Genomic DNA, 24,019 nt, shown 5'->3' on the forward strand with positions numbered 1-24,019 from the left:
ATAATCGGTTTTACGACACATGTATATATCTTAATTTAACGGTATTTACAAATATTTATATCGATCACAATAATCTTCTTTTTTTTTATGGATTTGTCTAAAAATAAAAATAGTATATATAAAATCGTAAAAATAGACATTTCTTAGAAATTAAAAAATAGGCTTCAAATATTGTCTAATATAAAAAGGAATAAATATGATTTATAGAAATATCTCTAATGATTTCCATCGATTGCTTTTACGTGTGTAAACGTACACAAATGAAACACGTACTTTTTAATGTATATTGATATGGTATTATCTTAATTATAGAAATATACTCTTTAACTTTCTTAAAAATATACTGCGTATACATGGAATAAAATGTTCTGAAAATAATAACAATTCTATTGTTTTATACGCGATGAATACGAATAAATATTGCGTAATAATATTTCTAAGACCGAATAAAATGCGAAAAGAGATATGAAACATTAACGTTAAGATATTGTTCGAATCGTATGCTCGTATGAGATCGTAAGATCGGTCTCTTATTAAGCTTAAACAGACTTACATGACGATTTTGTACGTTTACCAATTTACTTACAAGAGACACGTATTAAGAAACTTACTAGTTGAGATGCATAAAAGGACTCTGTTGTAAATTTATCAATGAGTATTCGAAACTCGATTGCTACACCTACTGATTATGAAATGATTATATGTATAGAATTTTGTCGTATGTATCACTTCCAAATTTGTAAGGCATTCTCGTATGCAAATATTTGCGATCACATTTTCACTGTAACACAGTGTTTCCTGAAGTGGAGAGCGCGACCCCAAAGGGGAACGTTTCAAAATTTATAATATAGGAAGATGTGAATTAATTAAATATTTCTTCCTATTAATACATTAATCGTCAAAGTTTAACAACCGTTAAAGTATATTTTCTCAAAAAGTTTGGAAATTACTACTCTAAAGTTTAAAACCTGTCATTTCAAGTAATAATTTTTGTATCATTTCTATAAACATCACAAACTTTTGTTGCACAATTCTATCACATCATTGTACCTAACAATCTCTTAAGTTTTTGCTCTCAACTATAAATAATCATGGTAACGAATAAACATTCAATTCTCTTCCGAGTAAGTTGTTAAAAGGCCGATTACACCACCTTACTTTATATTAACAATTTAATAATATTGCATCCGTCATCGCTGAATGTCGCCTTACACAACAAACAGAGAAAAAACGCTAAAAGTGAACGATTACTATGAGTATATGATTTTATAAATAAAATATCCATTTAACCATTCGCGTCGTTTCGCCCAACTATGTACATGTTTAATATACTGAGCAACTGGAATACATTTCTATTCTTCTAAACGGAAATATTTCAATTTTCAACACATTTTTTCAGAGCTCACGGTTAACGGTACATGAAAACTATCTTTAAAACGAGAAATGTAAAGCATCGATACGCTAAGTACCAGAAGCGTTATGCTTTTAATATCCTGCTTTTTAAACTCACATTGAAAACACACGTATTTGAAAAGGAAAATTATTGTTTTGTTTAACCTGCAGCCATAAGCGACGAGAAAATTTTAAGTTTCGCCACGCTCTATATCCTTATCCTTTATCTTGCTGGGTCCTGCACTATCGAAAGAATTCGAACAGAAACCGTTGGGCATTCGATTATACTGATTATAACTACTGACTGGTCTTGGGTTATCCAACTGATCGTACTCTGATTCGTCGTTGTTCTGCTTTATTTCATCGTAAACGTGTTCAACCTTCTTCCCGTCCATTTCGTCAATACTGTGGTACACGTTAAGATTCGGGTTCCCCATGTCTGCGTCTCTATTTTTGAGATCGTATCGACTATACGACCCTAAAATCGATTTATCGCCGTAAGTACTTTTACATTTTCAAGAGATATTACATTATAAATATAGTCACATTCCTTGCGATTACGTTAATAATTACCTTTACAATCGTCATCATCGTCCATACAATTGCTTAATCCAAGTTTGGCCTTCTCATTATTTATTTTCTTACTTGTTCCAAGATTATTTCTAAACTGGAGGTTATTTAATAAAGTAGTGGTTCCATCGTCGAACTTGGAAGAACCCTGATACGCATACACGGGATTGTCGAACTGCGTTTGTTCTGTGTTAAATATATAATTAACGATTACAACGACTAATCTCCAAACGTAATAAAAATATTCGCTTTAAAAATGACATACCCGGTGGGGATGCAGGTTCGGCGATATACTGCACTTGTGCAATTTCATTTTTCAGATCTGCTACTCTGCGACGGTGATATATCCAACCTGCCAAAGTCATAGCAACGACAACGACAGCAGCGAATAAAAATCCTGCAACTATACTACCGTATCCGCCTTCATCTTTTTGTTGAATGTTATGCGAAAATAATTCTTCGTCGCAATTTGGACCTAAATAATGTTTACTGTATATCAAAGTGTTCAATGCGAGGTAATATCGTTCGATTTCGAGTGGTGAATGTACCTCCGTATCCTTGCCTGCAAATGCAACCCTCGGCAGCGTGACAGGTAAAGAAGTCACTCTTGCAATCGCAAGGTTCCATACAGTGATCCCCGTAATATCCTTCTGGACAGGCTATTCGCAAATACAGCAAGTATTTAATATATTCTTTATGAAAGAATAAGCAAAAAAACGGAGAAAATTTTTAAATTATTTGATAATTTGTTTTCAACTTTCGACAAAAAAAAAACGTTTGAACGAACTCCTGTACATGGTCGTCGTTATTAAATTTTCGTCCATTTAAAGAATTTTGTTCTAATAATTTCATAAAATAATTTTTCTTCACTTACTGTCTGTACATTTGGTACCGGTCCAACCGGGTGCACAACGACAATGACCATCATTAGACCTGCATTTACCCCCATGTTGGCATGTACAGTGTTGAGTGCAATTTATGCCATACATTCCTTCTGCACAGGGTGTTTGACAGTGGTTACCTTGCCAACCTGGTCGACACTGGCATACACCTGAAACAGTAATATAGTATATTAAAAAAAGAAAATATAAAGACATAAATGGAAACTATACCTGTCACATGATGACATTCTCCACCATTCTTGCACCGACAATGATTGGCACAATTCAGTCCATAACGAGTAGGTGGACAAGGATGTTCGCAAGTTAAGCCCAAGTATCCTGGCCGGCATACGTATTCACCAGTGACATGATCGCAGGTCATGTTACCTGAAAGATCAAGCGTATATTGTACAAATTTCAAGTCCTAGGGAAGCGTTGCATTTTTTCGAAGACCTATGAATTAGTTAGAAATGTACTTTTACTTTCACTACTTTAATCGTTGTCCATGATACTCTGTCACGCTTCGATCGTTACAACGAGTGTATTATAATAGTATTAAAAGACTTACCATCCACATTGATGTTTGTAATAGTAAGAGCACAGGATAACAAAGTCATGACTCAATTCTTTCTATTACATTCATGGTAAAAGCATTGTTTTGCTGTACTTATTATTTATTATCGTAAGGCGTTAAAAAATGTGTGCAAGTTATCTGTATAACATGCATATGTGAACACCATGAATCATTTCAATTAATAATGTTCTAACTACAGTGCAAAGTGTGTAACACAATCTTAAGTACGAGATAAGCTTCATGCTCTACATTAAGACTCAAACGTGTTTAGTATGTTAAACGTTTCCTGTTTCCTGTATTATATGTATAGTATTGTAATTATTATCCTTTAAAAGAGCTGTGGAAGCTCAATTTTCCTCACGCTCGACTAAAATTATCTGTTATTCTTACCCTGCATTTTCTCTGGACACCTTTCTTTACAATGCACACCGTACCAGCCTTCTTTGCAAGGTTGAGAACAGTCAACTCCATCCCAGCCTCTAGCACAAATACATGTGCCCGTTTGTGGATCGCACGAACTATTGTTCATGCAATTGCACTGTGAATGGCAGTCGTCGCCATAAAGGCCTTCTGGACACTTTGTCTCACAGCGGACCCCTGTTTCGTATTAATAAATTAAGAAACTTTATCGAAGATCAAATCGCCATCGAACTGCGCTATTCGGTCTATATAGCTTTAATTCTTTGCCATTCGTTATATTCCTTTTAGAAATTTCGAACGATGTGCATAGTACGCTATAGTACCCTTGGATAATTTTATAATTGAAATACATCTAAGGGCGTAGCCAAGGTGGGACGTTCGATTATAAATTTTACTCGTGTTTGAGTAGACGGTACAAAAAAGGCAGGAAAACACAGCGACAAAAAGTTCTTGTTGTACACATTATACGAAAGATGCGAATAATGAAACGAGTAGAATTAAAATTGTTAACGAGGAGAGGACAAGTTGAGAAACTTTCATGTATGGCGATTGATCGACGAATTAAAGAGAAAAACAAACCTCGCCACTCTGGCTTACAGATGCAACGGCCGGTGGCAGAATCGCAGTCCAAACTATTCTTCTCGTGACAATCGCAGACCTGAGTACATCCTTGTCCGAAAGTTCCATTATTGCAACGATCCTGGCAAAATTGGCCGGTGAAACCAGCTGCACACGTGCATGTGCCTGCGCGTTTAAGAAAACTAAAGTGTTTTGGGTGCAGATGCAACGAGGATGAAATAGGAGAATAGAATAGACAAATGTGAGTCTTGAAAACGTGCACTAAATAAATGTAAAAAATAAAATATACAAATATAAAAAAAAAAGTATAAGGCTTGCAGTTAAAATAGGAAAACAATTTCAGGGGGAAAAAACGGACAAAGGCGATCAACGCAATCAAGGATCAACAAAAATCAATGCTTCTCAGTTAGAGGTCGAAACATTGAGTTTAATAACAAAAATCGTTGCAACCAGCCACCTTACCATTTTGCGGATTACAGGCGGCATTGTTAAAGCATTCGCAATGGTTCTCGCAGTCCTTGCCGAATGATTTGTCGTCGCAGGGACGATTACACGAAACACCAACCCATCCTAACAAAATGTAATAAGTATTCATGCAGAAACAAAGTTTCTTTATTTTCTATACCGATATCTTAACGTAAGAATATTAATCAATGTTCTACGATCTGTAATAGCTACTTACCTTACGTTATATACAATTGATCGCATCTCTTCAATTATAATTTATAATTAGGAGCAATGTGCAATTGTTGAAATTTGTATCTAACACGCTACCGAAAACTACTATTAGCCATTGTCTTTCCTTTCTAATGCAATTTACGATTACACGATGATAAACTATGTTAATGGACATTCGATGAAACAAACGGAGAAAGCAAATCAACGTCAACTAAAGGAATATATAGATAACACGATCACAAGATGCTTATTGGGTCAAGGGTACTTCTCTTATCAGGAGCACATTGACAGTTACATCTTTTATCTTTAATTACGAATCGTCTAATTCTCACTCTTCGTTGTCTTTGTAGCGTGAAAATATAATTGATTACCTGCTGTACAGTTGCACCATCCATTCTCGGGCGAGCAAGTGGCGCCGTTCTTGCAGACGCATTTCTGTGCACAGTTCTCGCCGTATGTGTTGACAGGACATATTTCGCTACAATCCTCACCTCTGTATCCTGCCGCACAGATACAGGTTCCATTTACTGGCGAACATTGTGCGTTGTTCTTGCAGTTACAACGATGCTGACAGCCTTCGCCGTACGTGTAAAATGGACAAGGCCTGACACAAGAGTCACCGTCCCAGCCAGTTTTACAAATGCACTTCCCAGTCCAAGGATGACAGAGTTCTGTATTGTCGATGTCGCAGTCGCAAACCTGAATAATAATTTACAAAAAATAAATTGGCGTCTCTTACGTTTCATATGGTACTATTTCAATCTAAATAAAACTTTTATTATATTTAGACCACACGCGTATTTACCTTCGAACAACCGGGTCCCCAATATTTGTCCTCGCAGACACGTTTATTGCACTTTTCACCCATCCAACCGGAACTACACGTACAACTACCATTAACTGGAGAACACACTGCGTCATTCTTGCAGGCACAATTATCGGTACAGTTCAAACCGAACTTTCCCTTGGGGCATATATACAAGCACTGCGAACAAAATTATCAAAATTAGTAATAAAACGTTATCGAAGACCGTTATATTCTATTTAAAACGTTTGTACGAAATTCACCTTGTCGCCATAGTAACCAGGTTTGCATTCGCATTCCCCTTTGATGTGATTACAGCCAGCTTCGTTGTAGCAATCACAGGTTTGAGAGCAATTTTTGCCCCAGAAACCCTCGGGACAACGATTCGCACAGACCGAACCCTGTTTTATCAAGTATTAAGTGTGAATCGTACGAGTACCTATCCAACAAGACTTTTGTATATCGTCGCTTTAATTTTAAACGAGTGCTTACAATCCATCCAGGGTTACAGTAGCATTCACCGGTGGTAGGACTACAAAAGCCACCATTTTGACATCTGCACTCTGATTTGCATTCGTCACCGTGTTTTCCAGACGGGCATAAATCGTCACAGCTATCGAAATAATTGTTAGAATTAATTCAAGATTGAATTTTACGCTTACGACAACACTGGTCAACGACAAATATGTATTCTTTATCCAAGCAATAACCACCAACTAAAATTGGACATTTTGTAATGCCTACGAAAAGGATTATTTTTATTTTTAGTATTTGATAATCTGCGGTGAAACAATAGCAACATAAAAATCTGTGTAACTGTTCGTTGGCCAGTGTAATTAACACACGTATTTGCAATGGAATAAAGAGCTCACAGAGGTCCCGTGTAGCCAGGAGCGCAATGGCACTCGCCAGAGATATGATGGCAACTTCCACCGTTTCTACAACGACATTCTTCGCCACAGTCCTGTCCGTATCGGTCCGGAGAACATTTTTCATTGCAATAGCGACCAGTCCAACCTCTAGTGCACATACACTTCCCATCAAACGGATCGCAGGTAGCTCCATTCTGACACATGCAATCGCTTTCGCAAGATTTACCCCATTTCCCAGATGGGCACTCTGTCGAAGAGCAAATATTTTCAAGCGTTAATTAAAGTTCCTCCGATCATTTGAATTATTTATACAGCCAGCCAAAGCCAGCGTACCGATTTCAATTATTTTACTGTATAGGTCTTATTTTTTTTAACAATCGATTATCTAGTTATTTTAACTTCGATACTACAGATAGATAAGGAGTAACGTGCTTACTGAAATCGCATAACGGGCCTCCATACCCTGACTCACACTTGCAGAAGTCTGGTGCCATGCAAGTGCCATAAACGCAGTCCTTGGAACAGATAGGTATGCAGCGATCACCGGACGTAGTCTGTGTGTAGCCTGAGCAACAGTCTTCCACGGGTCTGACCTTCTTTATTTCCTGATCAAAACACGTCGATACAATATTGATCGAAAATTTATCTTTACTTTGAATCCAACAATGATTATTCAGTCCGCTCACCTCTGTCTTGAATATCGTCTTGTACACGACTTTGTACTTGGAGCATCTTGGTGGAAAGCTGAAGCACCAAGTATTCTCCCGTATCGTGTAAGGTTTCTGCTCCGATACCATCACTGTTATCGTATACCTAAAATCACGCGTTAGAGGCCAGTGAAGGATACAGCATTAAGAAAGGGATAGTCCGGTAATTTTAGATTTAAACGAGTCGCCAATCTTTCTTCGATGATCCGTAGCTCGTACAATTTTTATTAGCTTTTACGCGAAAAGAATAACGTGTATGCTCGAAACATCAATAAATACAGGGTGTTCAGCAACCATAGGGCAACAATTTAATGGGAGATTCTGGAGGGTAAAATGAAACGAAAATCAAGAATAGTGATTTGTTAATCGAGGCTTCGTTAAAAAGTTATTAACGTTTAAAGTTACGCCTGTAGAACGGCAATTTGCTTACAGCTGCGTGCGCGCGACAGTGGTTCTTACTCGGCGTGAAAAACTCTATTTACTGGACGTATCGACAGCCTTACGAATCTCAATATATTATAATTTTGATGAATTTTGTATTAATTTAATAATTTTTCCCAATAACAAATTTACTTAGTAAAAACCAAAACTGCGACTCAAAAATGTCCGATGAACAAGTGTTAAGCATCACCGAGTACTATAGTAAAGTGTTTTGTGAGAAACTGTTCTACAGTTTCACTTACGCTTCTTGTCTGGTGCATATATTCGGCCCTTCTAGCGCTCGAGCCGTTCCCAGAACGGCAATTGACACCACTAACCAAATCGATAAAGCCATCGTGACTTATCTCAGTGATAAGTTATCACTCTAACAACAATCAACAAATACACATATATACATATATTTAAATAACATTTCTTTACACTCCTGATATCCTATTGAATATTTGTGTATCTCGACTTTACGGACTGCGTACGTTCTGAATGACCAGCATGTCTCCGAACCTGAAAAAAAAACAAATAACACGTGTTATTTTTATTCTCCATGAGCCCTATCAGAACTATTTTTGTTGCAAATAACATGATTCAACGGGTCACACACAGCGATAACATGCGTTTTTATAATTCGCCTTCAATGTTTTCTTTTTTTTATGCACGACAACGAGCAAAGATTTCTATCTGTGAATGGAGTAACGTTTTAAAAGTCGTTACACAATTTTCATTCAGCTCGAAACGAACATTGCTAAGTAATCTATGTGGCACATAGTCGGATTACGCGTTCCAATCGTCGTACATCACGAGGAGCTCGGAAAAAAATTGTATACGCTGAAGGCTGATTACAACTTCCGGATTGTCGTCTTCAATTCGACGAGTAGAAAGTTTAACGTCAAACGCTTCGAACAATAACGCGTCTCCCATGTCAATATGCCGGAAGACTGAATATTATACAACACGAACGGTCTAATTACAAAATTACAATTAAAGATCTAACAAATAAGATGCCCCCTACTTTGGAAACACTGTCGTCGAAAGCTTTAAACCGTTCAAATATCTCCTCCAACATTTTCTCCTATTTCCGACCGAATAAAATATACAATTTGTCCCAGTCTCTAGAAACATCGTGTCTACATAATAATTCGTTGCAATTGTTAAGATAAACTTCGTTAATTGCTTAAACAGAAATTACTCAAACTGTCGTTATTAATGTTTACAAATCATAAAATATTTCAGATTATCTGAATTACCGACAGTGGTACGGCTAATCGTGAGTACCTCGAATCTGTCAGTGAATTAAACGAGCGTTAATTCGATAACGCTCGTTACAGTGGACGATTAATAACTGTCTGAGATATATTAGTGCAGAAAAGCCGTGAACGATCGGTCAACAAAATGTCTGAATCACAAACCACGATCCCCAGAGTCACGTTTTTGCCATAAAGTATCTCTAGACCTTATGAATCACGCGCGAGCATTTGCGTAAACCGAATATCGCGTGACTCTTGCGACCGGAAGTGGCAATGTCAGCCCGATATAAAGTTCGCAAAACAAATCTGATGAGATATTTTCTTTATCGATGCACTTACGGGCGCGCCGGTTGGTCAACACGATGAGACAGATTTGTAATCGACATACAAAAGCGTAAATAGATACCGCTTATCTTCTAATTGTAAGACCCAAGAGGTCATCTTGCTAAGTTAACGAAGTCCGCTGGATAAATTAATATTTACACGCTTTCATGGGCATTAATATCGCACACTCTGCGACAAAAAGATAGCATAATCTATGTATAAATATAAGATAGAAACAATTATGAAGACCTTTTATTACTTGAACAGCTAACATATTGTAGGTTATGTAACCATTATTTTTCAGGTTTTATAATAATAGGTGCTACCGATTATACATATACAATATGTACATTTAAGTGTACGTAAGGAACGCGATGAATAATGTATCGTAACAAGTACAGCAATTGTAATATCGTAATAAGTGCAACCATAATTACGATCACAATGAGTTTCTTAACAGCAGTAGTTGCAGGAATCGGACAATCGTGAACTCTAAATGAATATTAAACACAGATGGAGTCTGCGCGGCTTTCTTCCTCTCTAAATGTCGTAATGTGTTTTTATTGTGCTTGCATATACACGGAAAGCTGGCGTGTAAATGAATACTGTTTCAGCCAGCACTTTTGAACAATACTAATCGAAGACAAAGTAGGGTTCCTAACCATCGAAACTGATGTTCGACGATATTGATGTAAATATACAGGGTGTTCGACCACCTCTGGGAAAAATTTTAATGGTGGGATTCTAGAGGCCAAAATAAGACGAAAATCAATACCAATTTCTTGATTGAAGCTTCGTTAAAAAGTTATTAACGTTTAAAGTTTCACCCGTACTGAATTTTTTTCTCGAAAGTGAGTAGGATTTCGGGGGTATGTCTATTCACCAAAAATGATTGTAATTGACCGTCGCAACCGAAAATAATTTTTCCAGAACGATTTGAAATTTTTTAATTTAATTGTTAATATCTTTTTAACGAGGTCTCAGTCAAGAAATTGATATTCTTGATTTTCGTCTTATTTTTGTCTCTAGAATCTCCCATTAAAATTTTTCCCAGGGGTGGTCGAATACCCTGTATAATCGACTTTATCCTGTCTCTCTTAAGTAAAAAAATTTATGTAATTCTAGCTCAACGTTCGAGGGATAAATCAGGATAGATAGCATCTATCTACCAACCGACCTCCGGTAAGATGATATTTCAAATTTTTACACTGGCTTAATACACTGACCACGGCCTGTAAAATATTAATTCCTCTGTAATTACTTGACAGCCACGCATAGTTTGGCCGCCACGCACAAAGTATAAATTGCGAGGAACAGTGTTGTCTCCGCGTATCCATTCAAGGCTACTTGTCTCCGGATAAAGAATGTCGAGTAGTGCTTGAGATTCGCTCCACGCTCGCTCCCATCTTCCGGTGCTATTTTTCAGACTTAAATCGCCCGAAAAAATGGCTCTGATCCTACGTGACCTTTCGTGAGTTTAGCTTTCGATCCTGCGTGGGTGGAACAGTTGTCGACGCTAACTACCCACGTGCTTCAGCTACGATACTCCTGTCAGCCAATTGCCAACATGCACGCTTATACGCAGCAATAAATGCACTTTGTTAATGAATTATTTGATATTAATTATAGATTTTCCACTCTAAATACACATACATATGTAGATTCGTCTGGAACGGTTCGCCCAAAAAGTAATCTACGTTAATCACAATTTTAGAAATGATCAAAAATTCTACTCGCGATTTCAATGTTTTTATGTTCATAACATACCGCTAAATTTACGTCATGAATAGTTTTGTAAAAAGCTTATCATTCTTTATCGAACAGTATACACGCATGTATACGATGAGTGGAAGTATTTGCACAATTCTCAAGAACTATTTGCTCGTTCGATTAACTAAATTTGTTTTCGCCTTTTATAAATTATCTAAATTAAACATGCTACTGGTTAAATATTTGTACGTGTATTTTCGCGGATTTTCTTATACCTAAGTCCAATTTCAATTCTTACTCGTTGCATCATAATCTTTTTTGTAACCTTCCACCTGCAATTATTGAATGCAACAACACATGGTATTTTATTCTATCTGTTGCATTCAAGGCAGCATTGTGTTTGTTAAATAACTTAAGAACCGAATATATAATGATACATAACGCATAAATTTCCAAACAATCATATGCACCAATTGGAAATATACGTATAAGACTTTAAAACGTATTTTTTAAGTACTTTGTATTTGTTAATACAATACACCGTGTTTAAAAACTTATAACGCTGAGCTGGCCAATTATTGGTACGTTTACCTTATACGGAACAGGTTGGCAGAACCCTTATAATGGCGCGAATTCTGTACAAACCAGACGAGTCACGATACACGCACGTTAGCACACGCACGAATTAACGCGTAGAACAACTAACGGTGTTATGTTCGTATTCCAAGAATCAGAAATGCAGGCTCCTAAAAGGGAAAAAGAAGGTCACGTATTACTGCTTTCATCCTGTCGACTGAACGGAAACGATATCGCTAAAACACACACCCTCCGTGTTGAAAAAGATATGTATTATCTCAATAATCTGTAAAGATATGCATTATCTCAATAATCTGTAGAGGTATGTATCAGCGTAGCATAACATCAACTCGTCGCCTTTCTTCAGAATATGATAAATAAAAAGAGATAGAAATATATCGAAGTAACTCTATATTTACAATTCAATTGTTTCACAATTTGTTTGTTCTAATTTTAATCATTTAACGCTCTAACTCTATTCTTATTTCGAACTGTTACTTTCAGTAATCAATTACAGAAACGTTATGTTGTGCGGGACACTTGCAATGCTGATATACTCGTCACGTTTATGGAACGCCCTTGTGCGCTTGTCGCACGCGTAGCAAAGGTTTGGCGACCAGTTACGAGCCCACGGATCATACACACCACCGGAAGAGTCAATTCAACGAGTTCTATACGGTATATCTATTTATGAAGCAAACTGGAACGGCCTGCTTAAGCGTGTTAGCGGATCATTGAAACTTGAAATACACAGTGAAACAATAGAATGTTTCAAACATCAAAACTATCGGTTCAACAAACCGAGTCTGCTCGCCGTTCGAATTTTTAGCAACTTGACAGCTTCGTTCAACTTAAGCGTAGATACCAAGCCTCGATAGCAGTCTCGATAAAAGAATGCAACGAATGTCACAATACACGCTAATGCGATGAGTTGTCGAGTAAAAGTTTACATTCCAAAGTTTTCCATTGCAAGATGCAGTGACGTACCCAGACATTTATCAAGGGTGTACAATCAGAGACGAGAAAAATTCCAATATTTAATATTTCACACGCGTTGATCTTACTAGTTATGTATCATTTTATTATAAATAAAATAAAATCGAGTATCGTAAAGTATGATGTTGAAACTGTTTCGGTTAAACTATTTGGAAAAATGTTACGTGTCAAATTTTTTTAAGTGAAAGTTAACAAAGAGGCTCTTGGTGAACCACGAAACCTCGTTAAATCTACGCACATTAATGAATGTAAACTGAGACAACTCGTACGTACATGGAAATATTTAAACCACCTTGTAGCTAAATACGAATAAGGAAGAAAGGTATGCGCGTCGTAGCTGGAAACTTATTCTGCGCACGTGCTTAACGACTTCACAATCTCGTGTCATTCGCACAATAATGAATTCGGTGTACTTTTGTACAGCTATGCCTCATACGATAAACCGAGATTCGTATTCAAACGGTATACGATAGAAAGAAACGAAATCATTTTACAAATTGAGTTAACATACAGGGTGTTCAGCCACCCATGGGAAAAATTTTAATGGGGGATTCTAGAGGCCAAAATAAGACGAAAATCAGGAATACCAATTTGTTGATGGAGGCTTCGTTAAAAAGTTATTAACAATTAAATTCAAAAATTTCAAATCGTTCTGGAAAAATTATTTTCGGTTGCGGGGGTCAATTACAATCATTTTTGGTGAATAGACATACCCCGAAATCCTACGCATTTTCGAGAAAAAAATTCAGTACGGGCGGAACTTTAAACGTTAATAACTTTCTAACGAAGCCTCAATCAACAAATTGGTATTCTTGATTTTCGTCTTATTTTGGCCTCTAGAATCTCCCATTAAAATTTTTCCCAGCGGTGGCCGAATACCTTGTATATCTTTTCTCCGATTAAAAATATCTCTTTGTTCTTTAACGCTTCCTTCTATAAAACGTATATTTTAAAAGGATCGACAAACAACGGGAATAATACAATATCGATTTGATGATTCTTTTTAAATAGAATGCATATTTTAGAGAAGTATAGTGATCGTAAAAACATGTAAAAAAGAAACTTGCAAACTAAATTTTATTTGCGTACAGTCTGTAAGATTTAAATATTTCTCTCGAATGTAATTAAATTCATTCCGTCTTTATCAAATCGACATTTTACAAAGAAAGGTACAAAGTACAAAATAACATTTATCATTACGGGAGAATGTATGACTTCATTGGATCACGACCAGTAAGATACGCGTTAATATCCTTAAACGACCAATCATTCTGTGTATTCTCAAAATTCCAAGTATCCATTTATAATTTTGCACTTCGGTTCCAAGCACAATAATGCAATTTCGCTAGAAATACGTGCCGTTAACGGTGAGTCGTCTATTTGCGTAACCAATTAATTCATCAGTACGAAGCAAGGCCAGACAAAGATGACTTAATGAAACGCTTTTGTACTTATCCATCCTCTAGTTTCTATGGACGACTTAACTTTATCGTAATCGCCAGAATTGGGCACCGTTTAAATGAATTTTTATTTAAATTATTATTGAACTGTAAAAAGAATAATTTATTATTTCTGTAGTTTACGAAAATAATCACTGAAACGAACGATGTTGGTCTGATTATAAATTATGATTGAAAAGTGAAAATTGTAATGGACGAATGTACAACTTTCAATCGTTCATTTTCCTTGTAAGCAAAAGTTGCATGTGTGAAGTTTAGGAAATATGGATCACAGCGAGCACCCTATTCTGCTAATAATACCATATTGCGTATCCTTAACCGATATTCTCCACTGGCTTATATGTATACCATTAACGTCACTCGTTCCGTGAAACTTTTACCGAAGACCCGCAAAAGAAGCAGCAGACAGCCAGACGCGAGTCCGTTATACGTCGCACGTATGTGGGAATAGAGTAAAGATTGTATAACCCGCCGGTGAATGGAGAGAGACTTCGCGATTAACGGTAAGTTGGTCACCAGGCGACGGTTGCATTCTATTCGGCAATTAACCACTTGCGGTTCGAAATACTTTTTATATTTCGTTCCAGCAAGTCCATGCACGATTCACCGATTTCCAGTTATAGTCTGTAAGCGAATACTCTTAATATCGGGACATTCGGTAACCTAACGCGACGGTTCACGGTTTGTTTATACTGTCGACTTTACAATGACCCAACACCGTGCGTGTTCTCGAATCTTCGAGAAAATGCCGAAAGTGGGAGACTCTCGTCCCTTTCTTCGAAGGACGGGACACGAGATAGTCGAGCCTCGACCTGACATCTGGACGAGTCACATCGAGATATGTATTATATACATTTTATCCTCTGAAAGTCCGTTTCCTTATTATATGTAAAACGTATTTTAAAATACTAGTCGAGCCACCGAATATTCGAGTAATATTCCAATAGTATTCGAATGTTATTTGAATTGTCGACGACGCGATTGGATATTCGACAAATAAATAATCCAACGGGAAGTCCCAGCCAACCCTAAGTGACACGTATGCAGCTAACGGTGAAAAATAATTCGATTTCGTGGCCCTATGTTGGAACAAAGAAACGCGTGAACGCAAATAATCCTGTTATGGCGCGAAAAGGAACACCAGAACCCGCGTTTGCGAAATAGAACTTGCACGTGCAGACCTGCGACCAAAAGCACGAAAAAAGGGGTTCGACCCTTCGACTTCGACCTAAAAGGGATTTAATACGCTTACGGTGGGGGAGAGAGAAAAGTAGTTTCAGGAACCCCGTCCAAGTACATTAACGTGCGTTCGTACGCGTGAGTCACAGGATGCTACACGGGTTTCACGATAAAATGCTTATGTTCAAATTATCATCGTGTCTCCAAGCGATGTGTGACGTTCAAGTGTCACTGTTGCTGACGAACTTTGAGCCGAACAAAAGATGAAACCGCGAGAAACTTGCACTGGTATCGTAACAAAGGAAACGCATACGATTTCACGGAACGAGGAAATCGTTGTGGGCGAAATATCTTTCAGAGTTCATCCTGTGTAAAGCAAGTACCATTATCTACGAATGAAATCAATAATTAACGAATTCGTCTTAAAAAGTAAACAAAATTAAATTAAATATTTTAATTTCACTTATTATTTACAAAATGACATTCTGTTTTTCCAAACGAGTGATTGTACGAAACTATTTTTATTTTCATAATCGATATTAAAAAATCCAAAACAGAGCATTAAAAAACATTTGTCAGTAATTATCATTTCGTCAGAACATCGAGTAAAGAGATGTTCTAGCAATATCACATACAAGGAATCGGTGACAAATTATATCTCGTCATAAACAAGCGTAACAGTATACTATCAAGAAGTCATTTTCGCAATGTGATATTAAGGATGTGTGGTCAAATCTTTTTCAGCATGTTTCAAACGTTTTTCATATTACATTTTCAATAAAGAATTTTTTTCTCGAAAATGCGAAGGGTTTTGAGGCTATGTCTATTCACCAAAAATGATTGTAATCGACCCCCCGACCCGAAAATAATTTTTCCAGAACGATTTGAAATTTTTCGATTTTGTCGAAAAATTTCTCCTACTCGAATTTTTTTCTCGAATGTGTGTAGGATTTCGGGGGTATGTGTAATGGCCAAAAATGATTGTAATTGACTCCTGCAACCGAAAATAATTTTTCCAGAACGATTTGAAATTTTTCAATTTTGTCGAAAAATTTCTCCTACTCGAATTTTTTTCTCGAATGTGCGTAGAATTTCGGGGGTATGTGTAATGGCCAAAAATGATTGTAATTGACTCCTGCAACCGAAAATAATTTTTTCAGAACGATTTGAAATTTTTCAATTTTGTCGAAAAATTTCTCCTACTCGAATTTTTTTCTCGAATGTGCGTAGGATTTCGGGGGTATGTGTAATGGCCAAAAATGATTGTAATTGACTCCTGCAACCGAAAATAATTTTTCCAGAACGATTTGATATTTTTCAATTTCTGCAGCTATCTCCTGTCGATTTTTCTTAAAAATTCGTGTTTCATTTTTAATAAACATAACCATGGGTAATGTAGTAACACAATTTATTAATAAAAAATGAAATATATAAAATTCGTACGCTTCATTCGTCCATTGTTTAGTATCTGCCTTCGGTTGTGTGAAATATAATCCGTAACATTTATCGAATAATAACCGGGGTATATATGCAAATATTCCGGATAATCGGAACTCTACTGTATTGTGAAATCTATGCACCGTGAGCGATATGTATTTCGCAATACAATAGGTAACCGAATCCCTATCGTATAATCAACAGCAAACGATCGTTGAGACATCTGCCCGTATTTCATATCCGTGCCCAGCCTATCAAGAAATCCGTCGTGTATTGAAACTGATATTAACGCGACTCGTCTTACGTGCAATCCTTCCATCGCGTTCGTATCGCGACGGGTCGAATTCACTCCGCGAGCCCGCGTCCGTTACAAGGGGAAGTCGAACTTATTCACCGAATAATCACACGGTCTGGCAGCACGATTTTTCTTATATAATCGAAACGCGAGGGCAGAAGTGAAAGCTTCCACTGACGCAAAACTCGACCAGCTATATCATTTTCCCCCCTGTGCGCTTATACGGTATAATTTTTGTTTCATTGGACAAACGGCCAACGATTTACGTGTGCCCCGCACAAATGACACGGCGTGACTGCGCCCCGTCGCGCTTATATCATCGAAAAATTTCTAAACTCGCGATAAATAATATGGACTGGAAGACAGGGGGCGGATACAAAAGGCTTGCTCGACGAGAAGGCTGCTACGAAACGTGTAAAAGCATAATTTCGAGCCTTCTTGGGACAATTATTAAATTTCCTTCCGATTTATTTATTAATCTGTTAATCGTTTATTCGTTCAAGCGCATGCTCGGAAACATTCGCGGAAACTTATATTTCAATTTGTTGTTTTAAACTTTTATTTGTTTGTTTCTTGAAATTTGTCTCGATTATAATAATTTCCCTCCTACGTTTGGAGATAAAAGGAAAATCGTAGATAACAGAGTAACAGATGCACCGATAGCGATAGCTAAAAGGGGAAGTCGACTACTCTGGACCGTACTCGTTAGAGGACAGGAAATGCTTTATAAAAGTTTCGTCGCACAACATTCTGGCTACGCAGCTCGTAGCTTGTAACCACCACAATAAACAGGTTTTCACAGTGTCTTAATGACGCGCACGTAATATCAATCATGGGAACGATACGTTATCTACAAGCTTATGAAAATAAACAGTACGCGAAAGAAGAACGTTACGATGCATCGGTAATCGCTTTCTTAACCTGTGTTTCAGATGTTCGTAACACCTGTTGGATAATGTCTCGAGTATTGCAACGAAAAATTCCCTAGCTGCCCGACCACAAAAATGCTTCACCACAGAGCGAGCATGTTTTGGAACGCATCGACTGCAGCCAAAACTTGCCGCAGTTCAGCATCGATCCATTCTCAGCGCGACTCGCGTGCACATTCTCGAAAATTAGATGATTACCACCCCTCGTAAAACTGAGATTTTACCTGATCTCGTAACATGTTCCTGACAACCAAAGTACGAGCCAAATGTTTTGGCCGTTCGAGATCATTGGTCCTGAATTTTTTTCTCGAAAATGCGCAGGATTTCAGGGCTATGTCTATTCACCAAAAATTATTGTAATTGACCCCCGCAACCGAAAATAATTTTTCCAGAACGATTAGAAATTTTTGAATTTAATTGTTAATAACTTTTTAACGAAGCCTCCATCAAGAAATTGGTATTCTTGATTTTCGTCTTATTTTGGCCTCTAGAATCCCCCATTAAAATTTTTCCCAGGGGTGGCCGAACACCCATACTGATCTTCTATTCCGATAGAAAGAGATGCTGTATGTTTCCTATTTATACAAAGATAGTCTCCAACGCCACAGTTCGTTAGCTCTCAGTTTTTCTGTTCGATTGCAGTTCAATTCTCTTGTAAAAGTCATACTGAAAGGGTGTCTCTTCCAACGTGTAGTAAAATAAAGTGTAACGAATATTGAAAAGCTAAATCTGAGTATTTTATTTAATAAACCAATTTCTAATAATAAACATTGCTAGTAGATCACTATTACTATCGCTATTGACGCGAAATCGAGACGCAAAAGATAAAGGAGAGTATTTTACTCCAAGAGCATGAAAGGCTCAATTTTTTCGCTAGAATTATGTCACGTATATAGAACACTGTATGTCCACAGCAGTGACCCAGATTACTTGCTTCACATAAAGTTCATTCATGTGTTTCGCAGTGTCAGTTGATTAGCAAAGTAAAAAGTAGGTGACACAAATCGGTGTACAGTGGGTATTATTTTCAGTTCTCGAATACGTACTACCAAAGTTGTGCACCGATAACTAATATGTCAAACGAACTGGATCGTAGCAAATTATTGCTATACAATTTAAAGTAAAATACTGTCAAGGAAATCCTCCTTTTCGTCCATAAATTCTGTTTTCACGATAGCAATGATATTTAATCATTACCTTCTGTTTTACCACATTCTAACCAACAGCGAAGCAACATTTTTAAACATTCTAATCGCTAAATCTAAATTCCATCCAAGACTCTCTATCCCAGGCTCTCACACGGAATAGTACACCTAATTGACGAATACAATACAGTAATTAGACACTGTAATCGATGCACGTGCATTCCATAATTATCTGCCACGTAACCCTAGCAATATTCCCGCGAAAAACAATCCACCGATTCGTTCGACGGAAAAGTAAAAGTACTTCGTGCTTTATCCGAACGCTAAATAAAGATAAACGCACGTTTCGAGTTTCAAAATATTTCAGATTAGACGTACCGAACTTTGGGTCGAGATACAACTCGTCAGACATTTATGCATTTCGTGAATATGCAGTACGAGAGATTACCAGCTAGCTCACGAAAGCAAACAAAGAACAGTCGCGAAACGAATCCGACTGTACACGACCACTTTGGTATTCCATCAAGCTCGTGTCCTCGGGCGTTACCCTTTTCTTCGACAGTCATCCTTTTTATCGATGAAAACGATAATGGCCACCGCTTTAAATATTTCCAACACAGTGCGTTTACCTTGCGAGCCGAACTACGCCAATCTCTTTTTTTGTTTGCACTACTCTCGTTCTCAAGGAGCTCGAGTGTCGCTTCGCGCGTTCTATTGCGTTCTCCAGAACGCGATAATCGATTTCTCGAAATTCCTGGGCGATCGTTGCTGTGATAAAACGCGCGCAGACGGGATCGAATTACACGCTCGAAACTCGATGACACGAGTTTCGTGCGTTGCTAGGCCTGTCTGGCATTTGCACGAATTCCAATAAAAAGCTCGTTTAGGAATAACCTTGCCTTCCCAACGTTGTTCCGTTCATGAATGTCGCGTTGTCATTCTCGGAAAATCCAGTCACCACTCGTCGTTTCATCTAATTACGCTTAATATCGCGTTTACATTTCGAACGGCGAACGACGCGTCGATTTCGTTTATTCTGGCTGAAGTGAACCGCCGCGTGATTGGTTCCTAAGGTCGATTGTAATTGGTCGACAGAACGTGCAAAATGTCACTCATTCGCTACGTAACTACGCAAACTCACGGGACGCTTCTCGTCTCGCGATATTATTTACGAAACATTTACAATCCTTTGTTTTATTTTTTTTAAACTTATCCTTAATAAACTGCTATACGTTGTGTTATAATTTTTCATTTACTTATCAAAGCTTTAAATACAACCTATTAAGAATCATACATGTTCCAAACCCTAGAAAATTCTCATTCCTTGTTAGATTTTCTTACTAAAAACCAAGTACAAATATTAATCGGTATATACTGGTCTCCTATTCTGATGGAAAGAGATGCTATATCTTGCTGCTTATACCACCTCGTATCTTCGGTTTCCTGTTTATACAGGGTGTTCGACCACCCCTGGGAAAAATTTTAATAGGGGATTCTAGAGGCCAAAATAAGACGAAAATCAAGAACACCAATTTGTTGATTGAGGCTTCGTTAAAAAGTTATTAACGTTTAAAGTTCCGCCAGTACTGAATTTTTTTCTCGAAACTGAGTAGGATTTCGGGGGTATGTCTATTCACCAAAAATGATTATAATTGACCCCCGCAACCGAAAATAATTTTTTCAGAATTAAAAATTTTTTTTTCGTCAAAAAATTTAGGCATCTATCCCCTGTCGATTTTTCTTCAAAATTCCTTTTTCATTTTTAGTAATTTTGCTTGACACCCTACAGAAAAGTTGTCTAATACTTTTTTGTAGGTACCCATGAGCTCTACTTCAGAAAAAAGTTTCATTGAAATATATTCACAATTGTAGGAGTTATGGCTGTTTGAAAATTGGACCATTTTTGTGGTGTTTTTCTCATATTGCGGGATCAAGGACCAACTTTTCGAATATTTTTGCAATTTGTACATATTTTCCATCAAAATACGCGTAGTTTGCTTTTTTAAACATTAAAATCGTCCAATCCGTTCAGAAGTTATGACGTTTTAAAGATTCGCATGAAAATTCGGGCAGACATTTCTGGCCAGAAATTATATTTTCGGTAAGGAATTTTTTTCTCGAAACTGAGTAGGATTTCGGGGGTATGTCTGTTGACCAAAAATGCTTGCAAATGACCCCTGCAACTAAAAATAATTTTTCCAAGACGATTCGAAAGTCTTTTTTTTCACCCAAAACTTTCAGCACTTACTCGAATTTTTTTCTCGAAAGTGGGTAGGATTTCGAAGGTATGTTTAATAACCAAAAATGATTGTAATTGACCCCTGAAGGCGAAAATAATTTTTCCAGAACGATTTGAAATTTTTGAATTTAATTGTTAATAACTTTTTAACGAAGCCTCCATCAACAAATTGATATTCTCGATTTTCGTCTTATTTTGGCCTCTAATGCGATAGGACCACGCATAAATACAAGGGAGATAGTAGTCTCCAACGCCACAGTTCGTTAGCTCTTAGTTTTTCTGTTCGATTGCAGTTCAGTTCTCTTGTAAGAGTCATACTGAAAGGGTGTCTCTTCCAACGTGTAGTAAAATGAAGTGTAACGTATATTAAAAAGCTAAATCTGAGTATTCTATTTCATAAACCAATTTCTAACATTCCTAAACACGAATAACTGCTAGTCGGTTTATGGGCTCGTATTACGTCACAATGCTCCTAATTCTGGAACACCGTGTATATACATGTGAGAGCAACATGCTCGCGTTACTACGACCGGTCTTGTAAACGTGAAAAGTAACCACCAATGCGGTAGCTGCGTTCATCAAACGATCCCCTCGACCAGCCATGCCATACGGGCGAAATGTCCCTTTTCACAGACACGTTTCCTGTCATCGGTAACTAACGCTACTTGTCAGGAACAAAATCTTTGATACTAACTGAACTTCCACTTCGAATATCTGCTACGAACAGCCTAAAAGTTTGATAGATAAATATTTGATAAGAATTATATTGGCTTAAATTAATGTTCTCGCATCAGCTCTCATATACATAGATTCTACCCCCGTTGTTCTTTAGATACCATATAGATTTTGAAAATCTATATATTGTAAGTAAACATGTACCTAGATTATCGAACGAATTAAAGAATCACCAATTTCAATCATCGCAACGATTCATTCGTATGCATGACCCAAATCTGCAGATGGCAAGATGCAACGTTACATACATCATTTGTGGCAATAAAATTACACGAACAAAAGCAATAAAAGTACGTCAGTGCATATGTACTTAAGATGTTAAACATTCGTTAACTAATATCGCTTCGAATTTGTATTGCAACACGCAATAAGATTCAGAACAATCTCGAGCCCCCACTACTCGTCACAGTGTCTAACGTCCAACATCAAAATAAATAAACTTGAATCAGTCGATAGTATTACAACTTTCAATGGTGGACTTTCAAATTTGAAGATGATCCAACATGAAACGCGTGTTCGTTGGTGCAAGATGCCAAAAACAAAAGATATCAAATGTACGCATAACGTAAAAGTTCATCATTGTATGTTAGAAAATAATTTATAAACGCACCGATATTTACGCGATGACGACGATATACCAGACCATTTCTGGTATACGAGAGTTGTCCAAGTTTATTGAATTGTGTTCTACAGAAAACGTGTATGTCTTTATCGAATGACGTTGCAACAGAATAATTTCTAAGCAAAAAAACGAGAACGCGTTAGATCTTCGGTCGATCTCAAGCACGAGCAAAATATTCAATAAAAACGCTAGTAAAATCGATAGTGATATCATATATGCCATTTGACATGAAACGAAATTATAAGTCTATTATAAAAAGAAATGTACACTGAGCTTTCTTCGATAACCATAACACCAAATCTGTACTCGGATAGTTTTTAGGATTTAAATTCGTTCCATTAGGTCTAATTTTCAAGAAACACCGTTTCAGGTCTGTACAACCTGTTTGTAGAACGTAGGAATAGCCAGGGGAAAGGATCGCAAAGAAAACCTGTTGATCGATTATTCCAAGTTTACTCAAGCGAGCAGGTATCAAAATCCGTCGGGTAACCTGATGTCTCCAACGTACACGATTTTTGATACTAAATAAAGCAATAACCTCATTGGTATGTAGGTGAGCAGAGAAGCTTGGCTGCATTTCAGAATATACGAAAAGAAAATCAAAATACGGTTCCCGTGTAACGTTAAAGTAATATCTGACTTCACCCTGAGCAATACAGTTAACGTAGTTGTTATAAATTCTTAATTATTAAACGTTTGGACTGTTAATGGCCTACGTGATATTCCGATTAACATTATCGCGCGTTACGATTTAACGAGATTAGTAACTATGTCGTGTAAATAACTGATTAACGTTCAACGTTGAAGAATATCTCTTTGAGACAATGCGATAACGGATCATAACAGGGCACAGCATCCTACACGAATGAAAGTTAAATCACGGGAATAAATCAAATTCTTTACTAATACTCACTTTGTAACAGTTTTCCGTGCGGTAATCCAACAGTGCACGAGCACGAACACGTAAAATAAATAGAAAACAAGAAAAAGAAAACAGTAATTGGTACAAAGAGTTTGAAACCAAACTCACGCGACACTCTCTACTATTCGACTGATGAGTTCTGGAATTCCGTGCGTCCACCGAACCAGGTTCGTATACCTGTGCTCTGTTTACTAGTACACGACGCCCCCTACTAAGCATCCACGATACGACGCACACCAATCGGTAAAGCAGTCGTTCCAGAAGTTCCATGTATCTTCCAGCAAAATTGA

The 24,019-nt window shown here is 37.2% G+C and overlaps 1 protein-coding gene across 4 annotated transcripts; it reads right to left on the reverse strand.

Moving 5' to 3' along the window:
- Positions 1 to 75: 75 nt before the first annotated feature.
- Drpr (multiple EGF like domains draper) lies at positions 76 to 23,877 on the reverse strand. 4 transcript variants are annotated; one of them, XM_076774642.1, is made up of 18 exons: positions 23,721 to 23,877; positions 8,162 to 8,420; positions 7,458 to 7,584; positions 7,208 to 7,376; positions 6,772 to 7,018; positions 6,392 to 6,512; positions 6,163 to 6,300; positions 5,900 to 6,079; positions 5,466 to 5,793; positions 4,879 to 4,986; positions 4,417 to 4,581; positions 3,808 to 4,014; positions 3,075 to 3,230; positions 2,837 to 3,013; positions 2,511 to 2,621; positions 2,228 to 2,437; positions 1,966 to 2,148; positions 76 to 1,870 (listed from the first exon to the last, which is right to left on the reverse strand). In XM_076774642.1, the coding sequence occupies exons 2-18, from the start codon at positions 8,251 to 8,253 to the stop codon at positions 1,584 to 1,586; spliced, it is 3,006 nt and encodes a 1,001-aa protein (XP_076630757.1). In that variant the 5' UTR covers positions 8,254 to 8,420; positions 23,721 to 23,877; the 3' UTR covers positions 76 to 1,583. The 4 variants fall into 4 exon arrangements, with proteins under 4 accessions (XP_076630757.1, XP_076630759.1, XP_076630761.1 ...); XM_076774644.1 differs by lacking the exon at positions 4,879 to 4,986; XM_076774646.1 differs by lacking the exons at positions 3,808 to 4,014; positions 4,417 to 4,581; positions 4,879 to 4,986 and having other exon boundaries at positions 5,586 to 5,793.
- Positions 23,878 to 24,019: the final 142 nt, after the last annotated feature.

This window comes from Colletes latitarsis, chromosome 10 (genome assembly GCF_051014445.1).
Source record: "Colletes latitarsis isolate SP2378_abdomen chromosome 10, iyColLati1, whole genome shotgun sequence".
In the NCBI taxonomy this organism is placed as follows: Eukaryota; Metazoa; Arthropoda; class Insecta; order Hymenoptera; family Colletidae; genus Colletes; species Colletes latitarsis.